Source organism: Anopheles marshallii, chromosome 3 (genome assembly GCF_943734725.1).
Source record: "Anopheles marshallii chromosome 3, idAnoMarsDA_429_01, whole genome shotgun sequence".
In the NCBI taxonomy this organism is placed as follows: Eukaryota; Metazoa; Arthropoda; class Insecta; order Diptera; family Culicidae; genus Anopheles; species Anopheles marshallii.
The window spans coordinates 57,625,042-57,647,171 of NC_071327.1; the positions used below are offsets into that span (position 1 = coordinate 57,625,042).

The window sequence follows — 22,130 nt, forward strand, 5'->3', positions numbered from 1 at the left end:
GCTTTTCCATCTCTTCCTGCTCAATATCGCGCAGCGTTCGGTCGCAGCTGAGCGAACAGTGTGTGTGCGGTACAAAGCAGGAACCGTTCAAGTAGATCGATCACAAAATGGACGTTGGTTGTCAAGTGTAGTACGATCGTACAGGAAAGCTGCAAACGATTACACCCGGGCTTACAAGTTCGAAATATCGAAGAAGAGTGCAAATGCAACGTGAATGATTGTGACATAAGAGTGGTTCGTTTGGTTGCGGTGCAATGTGATGTGAATGAAATGGGGAAAAAAATAATATAACATAATCTACACTGTAAACAGGGAATAGTTTTAAAGCGACTAACGCAGTGATACCTAGTGTCTAGCTATATATTGTTAAGTGTTAAAGTAGTGCACAGTACTAGCGATTACTTTGGGTTAAGATCACAACAGCTTGCTTACATAAGCTGTGTTTCGAAGCGTGTTCCGGTGATTTTCCCTTTCCATCCAAGGAACACTCAACTGAAACTCTACAAAAGACAACGTCCACCCTCTAAGACTACAAAAGAAAGGCTCCATCATGTATAAAGTTGATGAAAATTATCCAATAAAAGGTAAGATTGAGAACAATGCATCTAATAATTGAGCTGAACTAAAGTAGAATATTACGAGTTGTCTAAAAGAGTTGTAAACAGAAAAAAACAAAGAGCAAGTTTCATAAACTTTTAGTGTTGGTTCTGTTGGATTGCGTCCATTGTTATCAATAGTATTGACAGTTTTCGTTTTTAGACAGCTAATCATAAAATAGTTGCCATTCTCTAAATGGAAAAATTTATAATATAAATTTCATCGCGTTTTTACCCAATAATAGAGCGCTTTTCATTAATTAAATCATTACATTCAGCTAAACATTCGCGTTAAACTACGCTTGCCTCACTCAGCACCAACATAAGCGATCGTCGATCGTGATATATTTTCACCCCGATTTACCATGCGCAAATGGGCCATTTCCGCGTTAGCATGATTACCGAGTCGTGCACAAAGCTACCCGCGCCCTGGAAAGCCAAAGTGCACCCGGTGCCCGATCTGCTGCCGGCACGTACTTTACGACGCCGTTACCGCAGTCTCGATCGGTAAACAATGTAGCTCGTTTATTTTCCTGCCACGCTGGGGACCGTGCTGAGCGAACCAGACCCGCGGGGCGAATGCAAAACTCACCGGCCACCAGAGCACGTTACGTGTCCTTTTTTATCATTCCATTTTCCTTCCCACCATTTTTTTCCGCTCGGTGCGAGCTGGGGTTGTCCGACAGGGATGTAGAAATGGCGGCAAACGCAATTAGGGTGACCGTTTGACGTCAAATGTTGTTCTGGGGGACGCTGTGGTGGCGTGCGACTTTACGCCATTTCTTCTACGACAATGAGCCCATCGGCCGGCTAGTGAATGGAGAAAGCGTAAAGAGCAAGCACAAGCAGGGGTACAGCAAGAAAAACGAATCCGTTCGCAGTAAGAATAATAGCAGCAATATTCGCACGGACAGATTTGGCGGCACGTAAACATTCATCACACACATTCAGCTGCAGCCAGAACGCGGGGGTAGAGCCGATGAAGTGATTGGGGCGCAGTGGAATGTTTACGCGGGCCGCACATCCGCACGCGATCACCATTTTTACATAGTCAAAACTGTGCGTTTATAACACATGCTCCAGGTGCTTCACGTTCGCGCCATTCTACAAGCAACCATGCGTCTCCATGTTGGTCGCTCGTAACTTAAGGTTGAATTATTGGTCGCACACGGTCGCACCCGCTGTTACTATGGTAACATGCGGAAGGGAGAGAAAAAAAATCCCCCCACATGTCCAGCTGGTGCTGCAATTATTCAATTCAACCATTCCGGTCGGCCGGCTGCGCTTGATCGATTTGATATGAGGAGTTCGGGTTGGAAGTGAAGCAGCTCGCGCGTTGATTAATTGCGCACACTGTCGAGCGGACCAAGTGAAGTGATGGAAGAACTAACCGCAAGCTCACAAATCGTCAAGAAATGATGATGGGTTTTTTTTTCTCTCTAGCCGTAGATGAAAGCCCAAATTGTGTAAGCGTAAAAGTTAACCCCTCGGCTTCGTGCTTTACGTGCGCCACGTAATGCGCGGTTTGTGAATGGTTGGTATTCATTCATGAAGCAAAAAAAAATACGACCATGCTCATGAGACGGCAACAGTCAAAAATGTTACAAACTGTGTTGATAATTATAAATTGAATTATGGACACTTGCAATTCCAAGGGGCACGTTTCAGTGAAGAATGTTGAAATCATTGACTTTGAAATGTATATTTTTTTTACAATTTATGATGGAAATTTTGGCACTGAGTTTAACGTTGTATCGTTTCGATTTCACGATCATGAAGTTCTTTAGTGTTTTAGAATCGGGTTTGGAAACGTGTGTTTTCAGTTATTGGAGGTAGACCCGAAGGATTTCCGATAGATCAATCCGAACCAGTAAAAGACGATTGATTCTTCTGGTAGCCCTTGAATTCAGAGCCGTAAGCACAAATACAGTTCATATTTATTCAGAATTCAAATCTTCCATTGAACGTCTTTAAACAAAATTTTAAAAACTTTAAATAACAATAAATTAATATTATTTGCTATATTTCTTTATTATTTATTATCTTTAAAATTTAGTTCTACGGACTTACATCTAATTGAATTCTAAAAATCTGATATTAATTTTCCCCTCTGTGTTAGAATCCTTCGCCAAAATGTCTCTTAGAAGACGAGAGGCAAACATAGAGTTTGGGTAAGCTTCTGATTATGGACGGATGAGCATAGCAAGGCCGGTCATAGGAGAATACAGTTCCTACTCGAATAAAATAGAAGAAGACGTGGTAGTAAAATAGTGTAATAGTTATGCGCACTGCTAAAATGATTGAAAATGTTGCACAAGATAATCAGTTCACCATATTAACTGTTGCTAGGAGGTAGTCATAACTTTTTTCTATTTCTAAGAGCACACTGATTATAAAGTATGTCCCTTGGCAATAAGTAAAGTTTGTGCAACTTAGCGTTTATGGGATCTCGCCAGGTCCTGGTAGCTCACCATAATCCTATGATTAAGCCATAGAAGGCTCAATATTACCGACATTCAGTAAGTAAGGTCTACGTTACTGAGTTGAACTCCAGTACTGAATGAGCCTATAAAGAATAAATAACTCTTAGGCGCATTAGGTCATTGTAGTCTCTTGCAGTTCCTTTGGCCTTTAGCTAGTTCCTTTAGTCTGTTGATGAATTAGAGACGACGTCGATCTTCACACGACAGTACCGGTCGAAAATTCCATCCGAACCAATCCACCATAGTAAGCACTGACTGAGTAGCCAAATTTTCTACTGAAAAAACCTAAATGATAAACAAATGCTCGACTCTCTGTTTGTGAGTTCTAGAATAAGAATAACTTGTCCCTGGATATGATGGAGATGACATGTCAGTAGATCCAACCAGTTTGTCCTTAAAATCAAGGTATCAGTGGCTATATAATGGTCGGATCACATATACATTTACGTGGGCAAGTATGCTCGGGTTTTCGATAATTCCTGAGAGCACATCTGCAACTCTCGAAGCCTCACAGTTTCCCAACTATTGGCTATTAATTTTAAATTCCAGAAAGTATCGGTGATCGGTGAGGCGATCTCTCAAAAGTTATGGTCGAATTGCATTTATTGTAAACATACGTCTTGTTCTATTCTTTGGGTCCATTGATCTGTGCATGGACACAACACAGTCAGTGGCGAATCTGGAGGTGGACTCCACGGTGGGTGGAGTAGGCGGCCGTCTAGACATTTGATGACATTATAATGAAATTCGCCTCGTCTCGCCCCGTTAAAATCCCTTCAGTAGGAAAAAGTGAATGAATTGTGTCAGAAAAGGGCCCGAAAAGCGACGCATTTACCTTCTCCGTATGTTAGTGGGGGCGTCGAAGTGTACCAGAAGGGACTTTTGAACTCCTTTTTTGAACTTAAGGGTCCAATTCCAAAATATTGGTCCTAATATGCTGCTCGTTTAACAGTCTAACAGTACCTACATGATGTTGGGTACTACTAAATTTCGTGGTCAGCATTACTACTATGAACCTTACTTGACAAAAGGAATAATTTAATAACTATACGACTGATTTTTAGGGCAGACCGGTGGCATGATAGAAGCTGCGCCGGTCTTCACACGAACGAACCAAGTCAAAATCCCATCCGGACCAATCCCGCGTACGCAGGTCCTGTCTATCCAGCTACGGGCAAGTAAAGTCACAGAAAGCCAGAAATGGCAGACCTAAACCTCTTGAGGTTTGTTGTTGCCAATAAAGAAGAAAAAGAAACGACTTTTTTGGTCAACAGATATTTTGCTAATCGTATCTTATTCTTTCGAGAATAAACAATTTCATTTCAATAAAAATAAAAATTGCCAGAGTTTAAATATGGGGTAATAAGGGTAATATTACTATCATGATATCTAACTGCAGGAATTCTAGACAGTGTCAGTGATTGTAGCATACTAGCCAGCTGCACTTGTGTTCATTACTTCGGCGAATTTGAGCAACTTTTAACATCCCAACTTCTTCGCTCACTGAGAGATCAATTAACAATGTGGAACTTTAAAGAACTTGTACAGTTGATCACACTCGTGATGCTAAGGGATTCATTTTTGTTGAAGCAATAATTAAAATTGATGTTTAATTAAGCAGAACAATGGAATGGTTTTGTTGAATAGTATGATCTTGTGTTGACTTAAAGCCGTATTGTAGCCGGTTGGCTTCTTTTGAACAATACAGGAATAAAGTCTCTTAAATTAATTATACTTTCCTTAAAATTTCACACTAAAGGACTTTGAAGTATGCATCCAACAAAAGGAATGTTCCCAAATTTGGATGATTATGTTTGCATCCCCACACATAACGGATGCCAAATTTCATTCACTTTTGGCAAACTGCAAGCCCCATCACATGCTCAATGGTGTAACGCATTCCCTTCGCACTCCCAGTGCTATAATCGGCCGTTATTTATTTGTGTAATTATTGCATATTTATTTCCAAACTGTCTGTGTCATCAAAAGCCATCGCGCGGTTCGTAGATCTGTCGCAAACAACAGCACCGTTTGCTTTCCAGCCGTTGAAGCAGGAAGTGAAGCGGTCATGCTGCTCTGTTTGTTGACCAACAGGAACCAACAAGAATGCAACCGGCATCACAAGTTTTACAAGGCGACAAGCCGAATAAAAATAATTTCTCGCTCTCCCACCAAACGCTAATGAAAATGATCATCACGATTCCGACACGACGACCGTTGCGGTTGCGTCTTTTCTTTTGCCTTTGCCTTTGCAGACCCACCCATAATTTGGCATATTTGTCAATGAAAATGTTTGCCAGCAATAAATCAATCCACCGTAACGATCGTGCGCATAGCTACGGCCGTGCAAACACATCATAATGATCGCGCTCGGATGATCGCTTGCGGTGGAAAATTGTTTCCTTCCCGGTCGCTATCCAGTGCGCGGGAACGCGGCTTATGGTCCGATCGGGTCGATCGGCGAGCCAAAAACGATTCCGGGCCCTTTTCTCTTCCGCTTCGCGTCGCCTGCAACCGGCGGCTCCCGGTCCCGTTGGTACTTTGGCATAGTGTCAACTAAAATTAGAATTGAAATGTCTCACACTTCGATGCTTTTCGGTGATGGTTTCTTCCTTTCTCGATCTGGGAGGGCTGCTGCTGCTGCTGGCAGTGTACTTTTCTGCCTACCTTTGCATGATTTTCTTGGGCGGACACGTTTTGTGTTGGCGATGTTGCATAACCCCCCCTGCCAGGAATGAAGCGGACACTGACACTCCACCGACAATAAAGCGTACATTTACACCGTCTAAGGGAGATAAGGGAGTTCCTGTTAATGCGTGTGCGGCAAGGAATGAACCGTTTCACTCCGCTCGGTTTGATCCGTCTAATGCGTCTGTACCGCGTGCGGACGGTGTAATGTGTCGCGTTGGACGTGATAATTGATTCCCGGGATTAGCAGAGATTTGTTGTACATGACCGAGATGGTTAGTGGAACGTGCGATGACCGAGGCCATCGGCAATGAGGAACAACATTGCCTACCGTGCCGCGATGAAACGGATCTAAACAAATCTCCCGATCGTCATGTAGTGAAGACGCGTGGTGCAAACGATCAATGTAAATTGACAAGACCCCCAGCCAGAAATTAACATAACCCCAAAAACATTACAAACATTGTTTGTTTATACTTCTTGCTGTGTTTCATCGTTCGTTTAGTGAGGTGCTTAACGAATCTTAAGAGCGCGGATTCATTCAAACCATGAATCGATTCTCGCAAGATGAATGAAACCTCAAAGATTAATGTTTGGTTAAAGATTCGAGAATACTTACTTACTTATTCGGCGCTACAGTCGCGGTCATCGCGGTCTTGGCCTACTGCAGGAGCCCTCTAAATCGCTCACGGTCCAGCGCCGTCAACAGCCCGTCCTTTTTGGCAAACACAACTACGCCATCACTCCGTCACAACTTCGGCCTACAACGCTAACTCCTCTTTCCATGTGGTAGACCTAAGAGGACTTTACGGGCTGGGTCGTTCAGTGTCCTTCTCATGACGTGACCAGCCCACCGGAGTCTGGCGAGTTTAATGCGCTGTACGCCAGCGAGTTAACCTTACTCATAGACAACTAATGGAGCTCGTCATTGTAGCGGCATTGCCCATTCCACACAATCGGAGCCAAAAATCCCTCTGAGCATCTTTCATGCGCCCTACGTACTTATTAAATCAGATTCAAAAATCTTTATCCACAAATTAAAAACGTAAAGCATTCATAAATAACATTGAAAATGCATTAATATTTGAGAATACTCAAGACTCTATGAGGAATTTTTAATCTTTGCCAATTTATGAGGGCTGAAGAATCCCCAAAGATTCTTGAACCTTCAGAACATAACTTCTAAGAAGCATATTCGGTTGAATGAATTCAAGAATTTCAATCAAATTCGCCCATTACTCGCCATGATCGCTTACGGCGAAGATCACTTAAAAATGCTTAGAAAAACACAATGCCGTACAACGAAAGACATCTTCATTTACTCAAGCCTCTCAGTCTGGTCGTAATATTAATTTCTGCACTAACCATCTTTCGCACGTTTGGATAAACACTAACGTCTTTTAATACGCAATGAAACAGCATCCGCTCTAATTAACCGGTAACGAAAATAACCTAACCCCATAACCAATCTGATCCGATCCGAAAACGGTACGTAACGGGCGTGGCGTGGTAAAACAATCCCTCCCGACGATCGTCTATCGATACGCACCAAATAAATTGCTGCCGAAGGCAAACATCTTGACGGCAGCTTGTACGCTCTTCGTAACTTCTGCCGTCGAAACTCCAAACGAAGAGGGGGCGAAACGTTCCCACTGCCAGTCGCATCTTCGTTCGGAACTGATGCTGGCAGACGGTTGGTTCGTCCCACCAGCACACAAACAGCTGCTGCTGCATTGTTGTGCTGATCTTGATTCGACCATTTTGTCGGTTCGGGGTGTTTGGGGGGGTTTTTTTTTGGTTAGATTATTCGCCCACTTCTTTTCGTTTTTGCATTTTTCCCCAAATGCCGACAATTGGGCGATAACATCTGGTTAGTGTGTGACGCCCTGCCAACACTGTATGCGTCATCGGGTCATGTACGTATGACGGCATGGGTCGTGCCATCGTCTCCACGGATGATGTAATGTCGTCGCCAACGGGTTTAGCTTATTTTCGAAACATTCAGCATTGCTGTTACTGTCAAATTGACATTTAATTTGTATTATTTCTAAGCGTTTCTATTCGAAACATTTTGCTTCTCTAGTGACAAGTTTTCACACTCACAATAAGCAAATGTTTATCAAATTATCGCAACGCAAGTTCTATGTTTGAAAGGCGTACTTTAAGCCATATCTTATGCATTTTATATCTCAGCACAAAGACGACAGATGGGATTAAAGCGACCATAAAGATGGAAAGTGCAATCGCCGAAAAACCGAAAATAGGTCCCACCAAAGTCTGATGGTGCAGATGTACAGAGTAATATGTACGTTGCAGTACGATTTCTATTTTAAATTCCTGCACCAGAAGCATTTGCATTGTGTTTCCTGATACTGCCAAGCTGATGTTCAGCCATTTTTAATCATTCGATCGCTTTTACTTCAAATTTCTATAATTTAAATTTAATTTTCACACTGTTGAGATCTTCTCGACGAGTGTCGTCTTTAAAGCATGTGAATTCAAATTCCTTTTCTTGCATCAATTCGACTACCGTAAAATAATCTTCAAATGTTTCGAATATGTACAACATGCCAAAAGCAAGCTGAACGCATTAAACCACAGCAATGCTAATAAATCTGCAATTAAGCGTCAATGGCGGCACTTGCCATTAAACCACTGCCCTAGAGAGTTCAACAACACGGCGCACTAATGCCTGCACCGAGGTCCTGACCCACGGCGTTTTGGCCGATGTGTGAATGAACGATGGAAGAAGCGAACGTTCTCCCGTTCGCTGTCTCATCCGTTCACTGCCGCCCAACCGTGGCTAACCGTGGCCGTTTGTTTACAGACGTCCTGGGCGCAACTGATTGCATAACGCGCGCCGTTATGCCCACGGAAAGCACACAACAACCCAACAACGCAGTTGGGCGCAGGTTCGGCGATCACCACCTCATGCCAACCATGCTCACATATTTGCTAATAACGCTTGTTTCGAGATTTGGCACGAAAGCGAAAGTGGTTTCCTTCCCCTTTGTGTGCCACAGTCGTGATTGTCCCAACGGTGAAACATCGACCCATACCGTGTTCAACATAAACAACATAAACGTGCCCGAGGAAGACACGCTTTATGGCGTGCGTCAAGGTCATGGTGTACGCTCACCGGATGTCAAGGTGGTTCAGAGCGGTAAAGTCAACCTGCCACCACCGTGTAACATTCATTCCGATGGAGACGCCCGGTAGTTGGTACGGTGCGGCACACCAACACACATGCGTGTGTGTGTGGGGAAAAATGACAACACACTCGCACACACATACACATACACATACAGATCTAAAATTGTGTTTGTGTCTCGTTTTCATCCTCACTTTCATACGAGCGCATCATGCCAGATGGGACCGATCAGCAGACGAACCCACAGCCAACGACCGTACCAAAGGTGAACATCGGTCCTTGCCGATGCCAAACGCCAAACGATACGACACCGAAGGGCCAGCGTATTACGGAAGAATGTTGCAAGCTTATGCGCCAACAGGGAGCAATTTTTTCGAATAAAATCAATCTTTTCGAAATGTTTTTTTTTTTTTTTTTTCTGTAAACCCTTCTGTTGTACTGCTTCCCAAGCACCGCGTATTGTTTCCTGCGATCGGATCCCCGCGCAGCATCGCGACACCTGCGCCAAACGGACGCTCGCTAATGGATGGCCTCGCGACGCGACAGATCGCGACAGCAGCGTTATAAATCGTGAAGGTCACCGAGACATAAATCAAACACTCGAGCATTTGTCTGGCATGGTGCTGTAGAGACGCGGCCTGGTGTGTTCCCACCGGAGGGCGACACTTGTGAGGGGTTGTTGGGGGAATCATTTCGATTGCGCCATTTCACGTTTTTGCAGTGTTTACGTTCTGCCAAATGGGAATAATGCGAGACTTTTCAATGGGAATGGTAGAGCCAACAAAAGCAGTTCCTGTATCTACACAGCAGCAAAAGGCAGGTGTATTGTACTTGTGTTAGTGGAGGAATCATGTCGGAGACTAATGCATGAACGCATATTAAAATGGTTATAAAATTGGATAGCTTGCTATGAAAATTGAACTTTTATTAAAGGCTTTTGTTCTCTAGGATTGCCTGTTCGACTATAATTCATGTCACAGATAACCAACCATCGAACTTCTATGGATCACCTTTTACTTGAAGTGGGATTTTTCTAAAATTCAAATTCAGATGGGCTGATGAAGAATATGCAACAAGAAGTTGTAGACGAAGAAGATATTTATTATTTTTAGCTCTTATTAAAGAAGATATTTTCCCAGACCAGAACATTACTAAAGAAACAGTAAAATATAATAATCACAACTAATATCCAGCGTAGTTCAATAATTTATAATAATTTGTTGGAGTTTTGTTTGTTTCTGTTTGAAAAGAGTCTGCATGAGAGTGAGTTAGTTGAACTTAACTGTGGCTTTTAAATGGGATACGGTTGCGCCAGGAACTGGTGGCGATTTGACGGAGCAGTGTCTATAAAGGTGAAACAATCATTCACTCGTTAAACGTAGATCGCGTTCAATAGTTTATAAATTATTTCTACGATAGCTTCGTCCTTCTCAGTCCTGTGCAGAGAGGTGGGACATCGTCATTGGCCGGAATCATACACTAAGTCAGTTTTTTTGTATGCGTTTTGACGTTTCCTTTCCTTAAGAAAAAAGATTACATTGGTTTCCTAATGAAGCAAGCTCGACAAATGTCATTACAAAGAATTTTGGTAGCTGGTCTGAGCCAGGTTAGGCAATGTTTCCCGTGTGCGAAAAAAGAAACAATTTTTTATAACAAAAACAACTGAAATAGGATTATTTTAATGATCAGACTTGTATATTATTTCATTGCATTGAAATTAAAATTAAATTACTAAACTTAAATCGATTTTCCTCAAATTGTAGTTTACAAAAATGATCCGTTGTGTCATTCTTTATGTCAAAATGCTATGTCCTTTAGGAATCTGTACAGAATGACACAGCCCGGTACCAGGATTATTTGGCAGATATAGGCTTAAAGCTTAAGCTTTCTGTCTTAGAGTATGATCTCCCCCATTATTAGTCATTTGTCGGCCTTCGTGGCCTACACAAAATTCTTAAATAAGAACCATTTAAGAACCATTTAAAATACAAGATAGTAAGAAATGGAAGAGGCTCTTTAAACAATGACGTAGACAAGTAAAAATCGACAACAACAATGACAACATTTATCAGGATGACGGATGCACGATGCGCGTGTTAGCGTAGCGTATGTTTGACATTTGTCCGGACATAGCTTAAGCGAATTTCTGTCCCACCAATCACCAAACACCGTAAGCAGCTGTTGGAGTCGCTGACAGTCGCTTGCATCTTTAACAGCGGTAGGAATTTTCAAGTCATCAGCATACATCAAATATGATTCCACAGGCAGGATCGATGAAAGATCATTCACGGAAATCAGGAAAAAGCCACAGCCTTGTTTTTTTTTTCAGGAATGTATTATCGTTGGCAAGAAGGGCACATATGGTGGGATCAACTAGTAGGATCAAATCAATATTATGAGCTGCTCAAAATTGATTCCACACAGGTTTTAACTCAAGAGAAGTAAAAACTATCGGAAAATCGCCAATTCTCGGATGTAAGAACTTATAATTCCAATGCTCAATAGTGGGATCGAAATAATACAGCAAGAAGTGAAAGAAATTCAATTTCAGACAAAGAAGAGATCCAAATGAGTTTGATGGCTAATAAAACATTCTTGGGCGATAAAGCTTTTGGCGTTGAATTAAAACACATTTTAATAGACAGATTTAAAAAAAAACGTTAAATTTCCCTCCTTGCATGCTCCCGCCCTGTACCGCCGTCACCTCCCTGGATGTTTATGTTATGAACACACTGTACGTCAACAAAATTGGCAACCAAACAAACACTGCGCGCGTTGGAAAATAATGTTTTACTCAGTCCGTGACCGTGGCACGTTGCACAGATGGAGTCGAAATTTTACGACTAATTACCGTCTTCGTCCTGGGGTAAGAGTCGTAAAGAGTGAACGACTTGTTTGACTAGTGTGCCCGCACACGTACGCCGCCAACACGCTCGCTCGCAACCGGGCGGACAATGAACAGTCGCCTTGCACTTGATCTTTTGCCCCAGCAACAACAAAAAAAAACCATAAGAAAGTGGTGCTGTGGTTAAATTATGCAGTAAAATAATTTTTGTGAATGTGTTTTCTTGGTTTTCTCTAAGCTGACATCGCATGCACCGAGCAGTGCATCTTTCGGATCGGGGCTTTGTGCCAAACGGCACGGTTATTCCAAGCTACTGCACGTAACCACCAGTTTCGCTGCCAACCGAGTGTGTTCTGGGTGGGTAAAGTGATCGAAGATTTGACAACAACATTTCCTGTTTGGCTGTGGGGATTTTTTAGCTGTTTTTTTGTTGCGACCCAATCGTCTTGTTTTATATTCCCTCCCAAAAAAAAAACCTCTCGAAACGATCGCATTCGGGCAGTAAAGGGAAAACATAAAACACACCATTACAGCCGGGTGATGATTTTTGTCACCGGGTTTCGGCTATATTTTCCAGATGTGTTGGAATGCAAACGGTCTGAGACCAGAGGCGTCCAGATGTGTGTTTGCCGCGACGGTTCGGGCCGGTTGAACGCTTAATATTGATCCCGGAGCTGCGCAGCTCATCTAACAAGACAAAACGAAACACAACAAACGCTACAAATTAAAATGTACACCCGAAAACAGATACTAATTTTTATGTGACGTGCCATTAAAATTTTGAACTCCCGGAGCCGCATACCAATACCGGTTTTCCGTTTTTTTCAAACCATAGAGCTAGAACCGTTACAACCATTGAGATTTGCGATCCGGGATTTTTTATCACCAAACTCTGCACAGCTGTTCGGTGCGTGGTACGTAGACCATAACGTCGATCGGACAATCGCGACCGGTGGCGGCAGTGGTCAATGCTGAAAATAGAATCTACCAACCACTCTGCCAGTGGTGCACACTGTCGAGCAGCGTTCGGGAAGAGTTTCGCTAGCTGGGACCGTGGCGAGACAATGTATTTTGTTTCACATCTCGTACTGACTCTGTTTGGTTGTGTACATAAAGGCAGCGGAGCTATGGTGACGTACTGAACGGCCGAAGTTTTGGGTAAAATGTCCAATTTCACTTTAAACATCAGTTATTTCTATCAGGAAAAGGACACTTTTCGACAATTCGACATTCAAATAGTTAATGGCAATTGAAACAAAACATTTTGTGGCTTAACACTAAAATTATTTTAAAAGATTCGACTTCGAGTATGTTAAAGTAAAGTATAATGAGAAAAACACCTATTGTGTAAACATTATGTAGTACAGGCAGTCCCCGAAATTCGCGGTTCCTCTCATACTCGGTTTTTGGAAATTTGACAGCTGAGTTAGTTTATAGCACAAAATCTAAGCAAAAAGGTGTAAAATTAGTCCAAAATAGCTTTCTTTGGTATATAGATATTTAAAGTTTGTTTAAACTTAATTTTAATGTATTCTATCAAAAGGTAGCCTGGTTTGCTGAATAAATTAAATGCTGAGAAGGAAGTCAACTATCTAACTTTCAAGTATAAACGATTTTACTCCCGGATTCTACGTGCGCGAAAATTTGAGATAAGCAGATTTTTCTCGAGTTAAAACGGTCCGCTATAATGCAAGATACACGATTAAGCTTGGCGAAAACAATAATTAAAAAATAGCTTTAGTAACAATAACTATTTGCTACCAATGTTTCAATCAGTGCGAAAGATTATGCTTAACTCAGTCAACTTATTTTGTGATCTTTCGTAGAGAGGATCATCCAATGATCCCCTTTTAAAAATCTACTACAATGAAAGCTATCAAAATCTCTTCTCTATTGATCTACCCCAAGTTCCTTCCCAAATGAAATCATCAAATCATTAAAATCAACCGCCTGACTATGTCTCGTTCAATGCTCTTGAACTCTCGATTTCGAAGGTAAAACCATTCGGTTGCGTTTTCTTATGTTTCATTACTACTTTTGCGCTTCCTTGTTTACTTTGTAATTGTGTACATTTTCGGTTTCTCATCCAACCTTTCCGCCCCCCCCCCCCCCCCACCCTTTAGCCTCCTCCTCATCAATCCCCTCAGCGTTTTTTTTTCCTGTGGGGTAAGGATTGTTTTACAAACCGACAACAAATTGCGTTCAATGGGCGTTCTGGGCGAGATTCGGCGGTAAATTTCACGCGAATTCAAAACCAACGCCTGTCACCATGTGTTTGGGTCTATTTTTATGTGGTTATACCTTTGCGTGTACGTTTTACCTCACACCGTCCGTGCTCGACAGCTAGCGCATGCCGCCAACTCGTCCACAATCAAGCACATCAACACAACCGCACGCGCATTCGGGGCGAGCAAGCGAACCGGACGGCGTTGCTTTGCTTCTTTAGAACAATAATTTAACTTTCATTTAGATCTGCCCCCCCCCCACGGGGTCCGAACCGCACCACCGTTTGTGTTTGTGAGTGTTTGTTGTCTATTTGTGATTTCTTCCTACAAGTGGCGCGTCTCCTCGTGCTGTTAATGCCGTGAACGTGGACGGACGAGCCACCTTCCATCGACGGACCGGATGCGGCGATCGTTACTTGTTTGTGTAGTATTGTTGAAGTAAAACAATATTACACACAACCACCCCTACTACTGCAGTCCCATTCAACGGTTACGGTAGAACTTGTTGTGAGATGGAGATCGTTTGTTTTGGACATAAAATTCACATTTTATTGATTGTGTGACGATGAGCGTTAAATTACGGCTACCTCGCGTCGACCAAAAAACGGCAACCAACTGGAAATTTATTTGCACCCTTCGTCCTTTCCATGGAACTTCCGATGCTAATTCAAATTATGTGAAATTTATGTATAATTTATAAAGCTTTTAAGTATGCTTCAAATGTTCTATTTACGATCGATTGCAACCATTTTGGCAAATGAAATAATAGTGAAAGAATTCAGACATTATTACAACTTGATGTGGTTTGTTTAACCTAGAATAATAAAAACACTGCTCCTTTGCACTTTGAACAAACGGTTTGATCCAACTCAAACAGCGCTACCATCTGCAATAATAAATATAAAACATTCTTCTACTGATGGAAGCACTTTTTGCATCTCAAAGCCGACAGCTGGCGTGCATATGCAATGCGAGTTTTCACAAGAGCAACGGTTCATCCCATGCAATAAAAACGCGTCGCAGCATCATGCTGCCCATTCTCAAAGCCGGCTACTAGTCACAGCGCACGGTTCACGGTAGATTGAAAACACCCAAAGACACAAACGTTACCGTTACGGTATGTCACCGAACAGAGACCGTCACGCTGTGACCACCTCCATTTTAATTCCCTAATTGATTTGATTTATTGGATCGCGCGCACGGAAGGTAGCCAATGTTGGGAGAGACTGACCAGTGCCAGCGCACCGTACGAAGCGTCCGTTTATGTTATGGAGACACAGTGCGGAAAATCCCGGCATCACGCACGAAAGAAAACCGTGTCCCTCGGCGCCATTGGCACGTTGTTTCGTTTCGTATTGTTTGAACCGCTCCTGGGGTTCGGCGGAGGATGGTCAAACCGTTCCTTCCTGCCGCGTCATGGTCAACCCCAAAGCGACATAAATGTCTGAACCATTTTCACAACGTTCACACTCCTGCCGGGCTGCAATAGGTTGGTGCGTTCTTCCTACTGCTGTCACGTTTCACGGTTTGGAGGCAAACCCGTGTCACTACGCATCACCATCAGCAAAACCGATACTGCGCGTACCGAACGGCGAGCTGCCGGCCACGGTCAATGGCGGAGGCCAAAGGACGAAATATTAAACGTGATCGTGGTCGTGTTCGCTTCTCGCTGCCCGTGTGCTGAATCGTAATCCGAATACGTCCAATTAAGCGATTCGCTGTTGGTACGGTCCAAGCCGAGGTGCTTCTTCGCATTTCAGTCGGTTGGGCAAAGCCAAAGGAACAGCATGGACAACTTTCTACCAGGAACGTTTGTACAGTGATCTTGTGCGTTGTGATCTAAAGTTGGAGAAAGAAATATTATTGTGTGGTGTGTTTCGGTGAGCTAGTTTAGATCGAAGTCTGTTAACTGTTGTACAAAGTTTACTGAAGAGCCGGAAAGGGATTAGCAGGAAGCGCTTCAGTGATTATTTCCAAAGTTAAGAAACGAATACAACGAATCGTCGTCTCAATGTTCCAGCTGTTCTACGTGATTTCAGTCGAATAAAGTGTCATCTTCGGATTCTAACATTGATAAGTTTTGAACGACGTTTGAGGAGAATGTGTGCCACGTTATGCGGTAATACCAATCAAATTAATTCCAAGTGCTATTCTAACTGCTATGACTAACGTTTCGTCCCTTTCGTCCAGCCAAAGAGGTGTTCTCAGTTCAAGAAAGATTTTTTGAGTCATTACTTAAGTCAGATTATTCTCAAACAGTGTATTTAGAACGTCGTAATCTAATTGTGTCTGAATAAAGATATCCTTGGAAAAGGATAACATTGGGGATCACATTTTCCTTTACCAATTTTCCTCAGTTCATAGATTAAAGAGGTCTGGGAGGGTACTCTGCAAAGATCTAAGAGGAATGGAATGAAATGTATGTACACAGTCCATATAAGTTGCAATAAGATCACTATCACTATCACTAAGTACGTGTGTCACTTACCAACTTTTCGATCAAATAGTTTTCGTTTCCAACACCATTCCCTAAAAAGAAGTAAGAAAAGTCATGTGATTCGATCTTCAACAACCCGAGGGGCAACTAGACAAACGTCTCCCTTGGGTTAGACTTACCTACACAAAGAGCAGACACCTCGCCGCGTATGTTTTTTGACGAAGTAAACAAACCGTTCCAAACACGCACCCTTTAGACGATTTTCATTCGCTTGTCCAGCCCAAGGTCCTCTGCGCGTGGATCATTGGTTGAAACGAAACAGCTAAACAAATCTCGCTTTTTCTTACCTTTCACCACCCCACCTTGCCACCCCTACAGACCTCGCACCGGCGTTCCCTTTCCGGGAGGTGCAGCTCAAGCTGGACGTCGACCCGAAACACCAGTTCGAGATATTGCCCGAGCTTGGGCGTGGAACGTTCGGGACGGTGTTTCACTGCCGGGAAAAGGGGAGCGGGCTGGAGCTGGCGGCCAAAATTGTGCCGTACAAGAAGAAGAAGGATCGCGGTGACATGGTGCGCGAGATCGACATCATGAGCTGCCTGCACCATCCGCGGCTGATCCAGCTGTACGATGCGTTCGACTACGAGAACAAATTCTACGTCATCCTCGAGCTGTAAGTATGGGCCGCCTGTTTCGTCCTTCGTGTGTGTCGCGTTTACAAGTGAAAATTCTAGCGAGGAAAAAAAAAAACAGCCAAAACAGTTGTTAACACTTTGAACGCCCCCTGTGCTATGCGCTATTACGACTCACCCATTCCGTTGATGACCTTCGCACCCAACGCGACGCGATCTCGGTCTCTATCTCTGTGTATTTTTTTTTCGTGTCCTTTGGGTTTGCAGCATTCAAGGTGGCGAGCTGTTCGAGCGCGTCATTGACGACGATTTCGTGCTGACGGAGAAAGCGTGCGCCGTCTTCATGCGGCAGATCTGCGAGGGCATGGAGTACATTCACAGCCGGAGCATCATCCACCTAGACATGAAGGTGAGTCAAACGTCCGCACTCCCCCCCCACCCCGATACACGCACCACAGAAGATTCACTTTCCTTCCAACTATCGAACCACACCTACACGACCGTGCCTGCAAAACCCGCCCCGCCCGGCAGCCGGAAAACATTCTCTGCCTCACAAAGACGGGCAACCGGATCAAGATCATCGACTTCGGGTTCGCGCGTCGCTACGATCCGGGCAAAAAGCTGCAGGTGATGTTCGGCACGGCCGAGTTCGCCGCACCGGAGGTGCTCAATTTCGACGAAATCTACTTCTACACCGACATGTGGAGCCTGGGTGTGATCTGCTACGTGCTGTGAGTACTACGCCCCCGGCACGCGCCAGCATCCGCTTTTGCTGCACGTCGCTTTACACGCTTGGTCGCTTCCATCGTCCAGCTGCCGTTGGGTACGATGCATCATAATCGCTCCCCCGTAACCGCTTCTCGCGAAGGACCGACGCAAATCATTACGGTCGCATACGCTCCTGCTACATGGAGGGTGTAATTGAGCTACTAATTAGAACCGCACGAATAAGCATGACGCGGCACCGTGCTCCAGACCGAAATGATGCGAAGAGGTGCGCGGTCGACGATCCGCGCCCTGCCTGACACGCCTGTGCGAAACACGCTGCAGGTTTGCGCGTTTGTATTCTAGCTGTACGTTCACACCGGAAATAACCTGCCCAGTTGGTGTTCGCTTGATTCATTCACAAATTTTCCATTTCCTTTCCTGTCCATTCACTGGCAAGCTGACCGACATCGATTACCCTTACAAAACAGGGTTTTTCCTTCTGCTTCGAACTTGAAACGAAGTTCGTTAGACATTACTTCGTTCATGGTTAGCTCATCCATCCGTTTGATACTTTTCCACTATTGTTATTAAAAGTTTTTTTTTACTTCTTTTTGTTTATTTTACTATTTGTGTTTTCCTTTTTTTTTCATTATTGTTACCTTTTTCCTACTCTGTATTTGTTCATGTTGTTGGTTACTTTGGTTTTGTTACCATTTTTAATTTGTTTGTTCAATTGTTTTTTTTTTACAATTTCGCTCAATTTTTTCCTCCAATTCACCACTTCAAATTTTCGTCTCATCAATTGGAGCCCATTTAATCGGTTTTTTCTTCCCTCTTTTTCTGTAGTTGTAATTATGTAGAAAACGAAAAATACAGCTTCACCTTTGTAAATGCACTCACTGTCACTCTCGTGTCTTCACGTATTGACCAGCACTGTGATCAAACTGCCGTTCAAGCGTGCAAAAGATGGTGTTGTTTTGTTTCTGTTTTCCACTAGAGCTGAACTAGAAGTGTTCTTGGTAACATACTGTTTTGATTTGGTTTTTATTACTGGTAATCGATGGACGGAGCCCGGTCGATGGTGTTTAACCCGGGTTGCAAATTCGTACGTCTGCACTGCCCCGCATTGTTTGGTGAACCATCAACGCGTTGCAAAGGGTTGGGCTTTTGGGAGGAATGTTGATATATATATATATCATACTATGTATGCTTCATGCAATATGCCTTTCTCCCGAAGCAGATCATGCATCGTTTATGGTTCATTTGTCCATTTTCTACACCTCACTTTAATTCATCAAATTTGGTTGTAAATTAAATCTGTTTCACTATGCAGTCTTTACCCGTGATACGTGATTTGTATAATTACGACAGTTGAGAGATACGCGGATCTTATCAATTTCAAAATTTTGTGTGTGGAATTCACTTTCAAATTTGCAAAGTTCCATGAAACTTTAAATTTTAAACTTATTACAAATTGAGTTTTAATGTTTATAACGTTATTTTTATTATAATAAAAATGGTTTAGATTACAAAAAAAAATACCATAAGTCGCGAAGTAAATATAGAAATATCAATTTTGATTGTGTTTCGTAACACGGAAATAACTATTCGATCTCTTCATAAGACATCTAAAAGATATTTTAAAGAAAATTTTAGATTCGAAGATTTCTCTGGAACGAATACTCCACGTATCACGGGTACCGAATGTATTATTTTCACCAAATCTCGGAGCTAATCCATGTGCGCTTATTTCATTAATTAATTCATTAATTTCATTTCTTTTTTGTTATATTCCCAACATACCTCTTATTCGATGCAAAACTTAACAAAGAAATGTAGCCACTAGTGAATTAATTTAGAATTAATTTAAACAAAAATACATTTCAAAAGAAATAGAGTGTTTAACGAAGATTAATGAGTAAATCTCTTATTGATCAAATAGAAAAAAATCCCCTTTGCAATGATTGAGCACTGCATCGTACAGATCTATAAGATCAAATAAAGACTTAACCACTCATCAGTCTACAAATCTATGCGGATAATTCCCTACATTATTCCGCTCTTATTATCAACGGTGCTTCCCCGACTACCTGTTAAGTTTCTTCAACCCACCGTTCTCGTCATAGCACTGTCATGCCAACGATCTCATTATCATACCCTGTTGCATACAAATCAAATCCCCATTCTCCAGCATTGCAGTTTCATTCAACAGTACCATCGCCATATGACATAACACACACACCCGCCACCCGAGGGTAAAAATTAGCATAGAAAAGAAACATCCCCACATGGCGGGATGATTTTTCCGAAATCCCGTGACGTGACGGAATTTTTTCTCCCGTTTCCAACCGCACCGGTCTCGTGCAGGAAAATGTTAACGACTCGGTAGCGCTATCGGGTGTACGCGTGTACGCGGTGAAACCAACAAAAATCACCCACAAAGCATACGATCACCACGTGCTGGAAATTCCCTCTATCATCGCGCGGCATATGGCAATTGAAATTCATACACCTCAAACCCACACCTGGCCGGCATCCGTAGGGAAAATCCACCCGGCCATGCCAAAGATGCCAGAGGAGTATTTATTGCACCTCCGGGCGTGCTGATGCTAATCGTTTATCGTACGCGATCTAACGTTAAGGCAACTCGCTGTGCAACTCCACTAACAGATTAAACACGTGTACATTAATGTTATTTATCATTGATTTGCTTTATATGGAGGGTTTCCCAGGATCCCAACACAGTGTCACATAATTATAAAAAATAAAAGAATGTGATAGAATAAGACGCTCTTATGTAAAGCAGTTTCTAATTAACCCTTAAAGCCAATGTGAGATATATGAATATATCATTATCATTATTATCACCTATCAAACGAACCAAAAATGTATTAAATCTTATTAAAAGTGTACCAATGTAACCCTCCACATAAAGCACACGATCGTTCGATTGATCTATGCCATTCGCTTGTGTTTTGCATCATTGTATTCTTTTTCCACCATCTTTATACTTTCTTTATCTTTCTTTTCCATGGTCTCTCGTTATCCTTCCGTTCCGAACCGCGGTTCCATTTATCACGTATTTACGCCTCGCTCTCTCTCTGTTTCTCTCTCTGTTTCTCTGCTCATCATGTCACCATCATCAAAACATGCTCCTTCCATGCTCAAAACATCACATCACTCCACCGGGACAGACTGTCCGGACTGTCACCGTTCGTTGGCGGCGACGACCAGGCAACGATGAACAATGTCCTCCAGGGTACGTACACGTTCGACTACAAATCGTTCGACGCGGTGTCGGAAAGTGCGAAGGATTTCGTCCGCAAGCTGCTGGTGCGGGACGGCGAGAAGCGGCTAACGGCGCGGAAAGCCCTGCGGCATCCGTGGCTCGCAGAAACGACAGCTCAGAGCACCACCGAGCTATCTGTGACAAAAACAAAGTTGAAACGCTATGTTATCAAGAAGCGCTGGATCAAGGCGGTCAATACGATCATTGCGCTGCGGCGAATGGGTGCGCGAATCGATTACGATTTGGTGTGAGAGAGTAGCGCGCACGGCTTCCTTTCTTAATCTTGTTACAGCGAGGTGACGGTTGCCGAGGTGCCGAGCTAACGCAGATTCAACCGGTTCGGAAATCATCGGAAGCTAACACGAACAAACCAAACAGGGACCACGCCAAGTACACTAACGCTTCACGAACAACGGGTAGACATCCCGATGAGTAGGTAGAGCGGAAATAAGGCGGAATGTTACTACTTTAAGCACATAGACACATGCTCCCTTGCTTTACGATTCACCCGATGCAGTGCGAGAATATTACCACCCACCTACTTATCGCCATGACCACTCTCAACACCTCACACACTTGCTCCCAAGCGCCCCCTCCTCACCCCCATCCCACAAACCGGTTCCGATGTTTCCGTTCGTGCGGGAGTGTTGCATAATGCAATGGCACTCCTGCCCGCCCCCTGCCCACAGCCCGCAACACGGTGCGATTGGTTAGGTAAGGAAGCGTGAGGAAGCTTGAATTCTATTTCCTTTCCATCGAGGAATCGAATAGGTTGTAATTAACTTGTTATATACTAGCAATAAAATTAAGATTACCGGATACCAATCACCGCACAAACGTATCGGGTTTTGCGTTTTGAAGGTTGGAAACAGGCAGGTGAGCGGGAGCAGCTACACGTGTCATCACGCTCTGTCCGTCGCACAATGGGTACAGTTCTTCAAAGTCACGTTTCCAGCCGAGCGAAACCCTGTTCTGCTTCTATGCCAGGGTGGGGAGCACCCGTTGCAAAGGAGCCACAGTGCAAATGCGTGATATCACCACCAGTTGGATTGAAGGAGAAAACAATAGCAAACACC

At 43.3% G+C, this 22,130-nt stretch overlaps 1 protein-coding gene across 1 annotated transcript; it reads left to right on the forward strand.

Moving 5' to 3' along the window:
* The first annotated feature begins 550 nt into the window (after positions 1-550).
* On the forward strand, positions 551-21,305 carry LOC128712120 (myosin light chain kinase 2, skeletal/cardiac muscle-like). The gene is made up of 5 exons (XM_053807015.1): positions 551-584; positions 16,804-17,098; positions 17,325-17,466; positions 17,589-17,788; positions 20,960-21,305. The coding sequence occupies exons 1-5, from the start codon at positions 551-553 to the stop codon at positions 21,303-21,305; spliced, it is 1,017 nt and encodes a 338-aa protein (XP_053662990.1).
* The last annotated feature ends 825 nt before the right edge of the window (positions 21,306-22,130 follow it).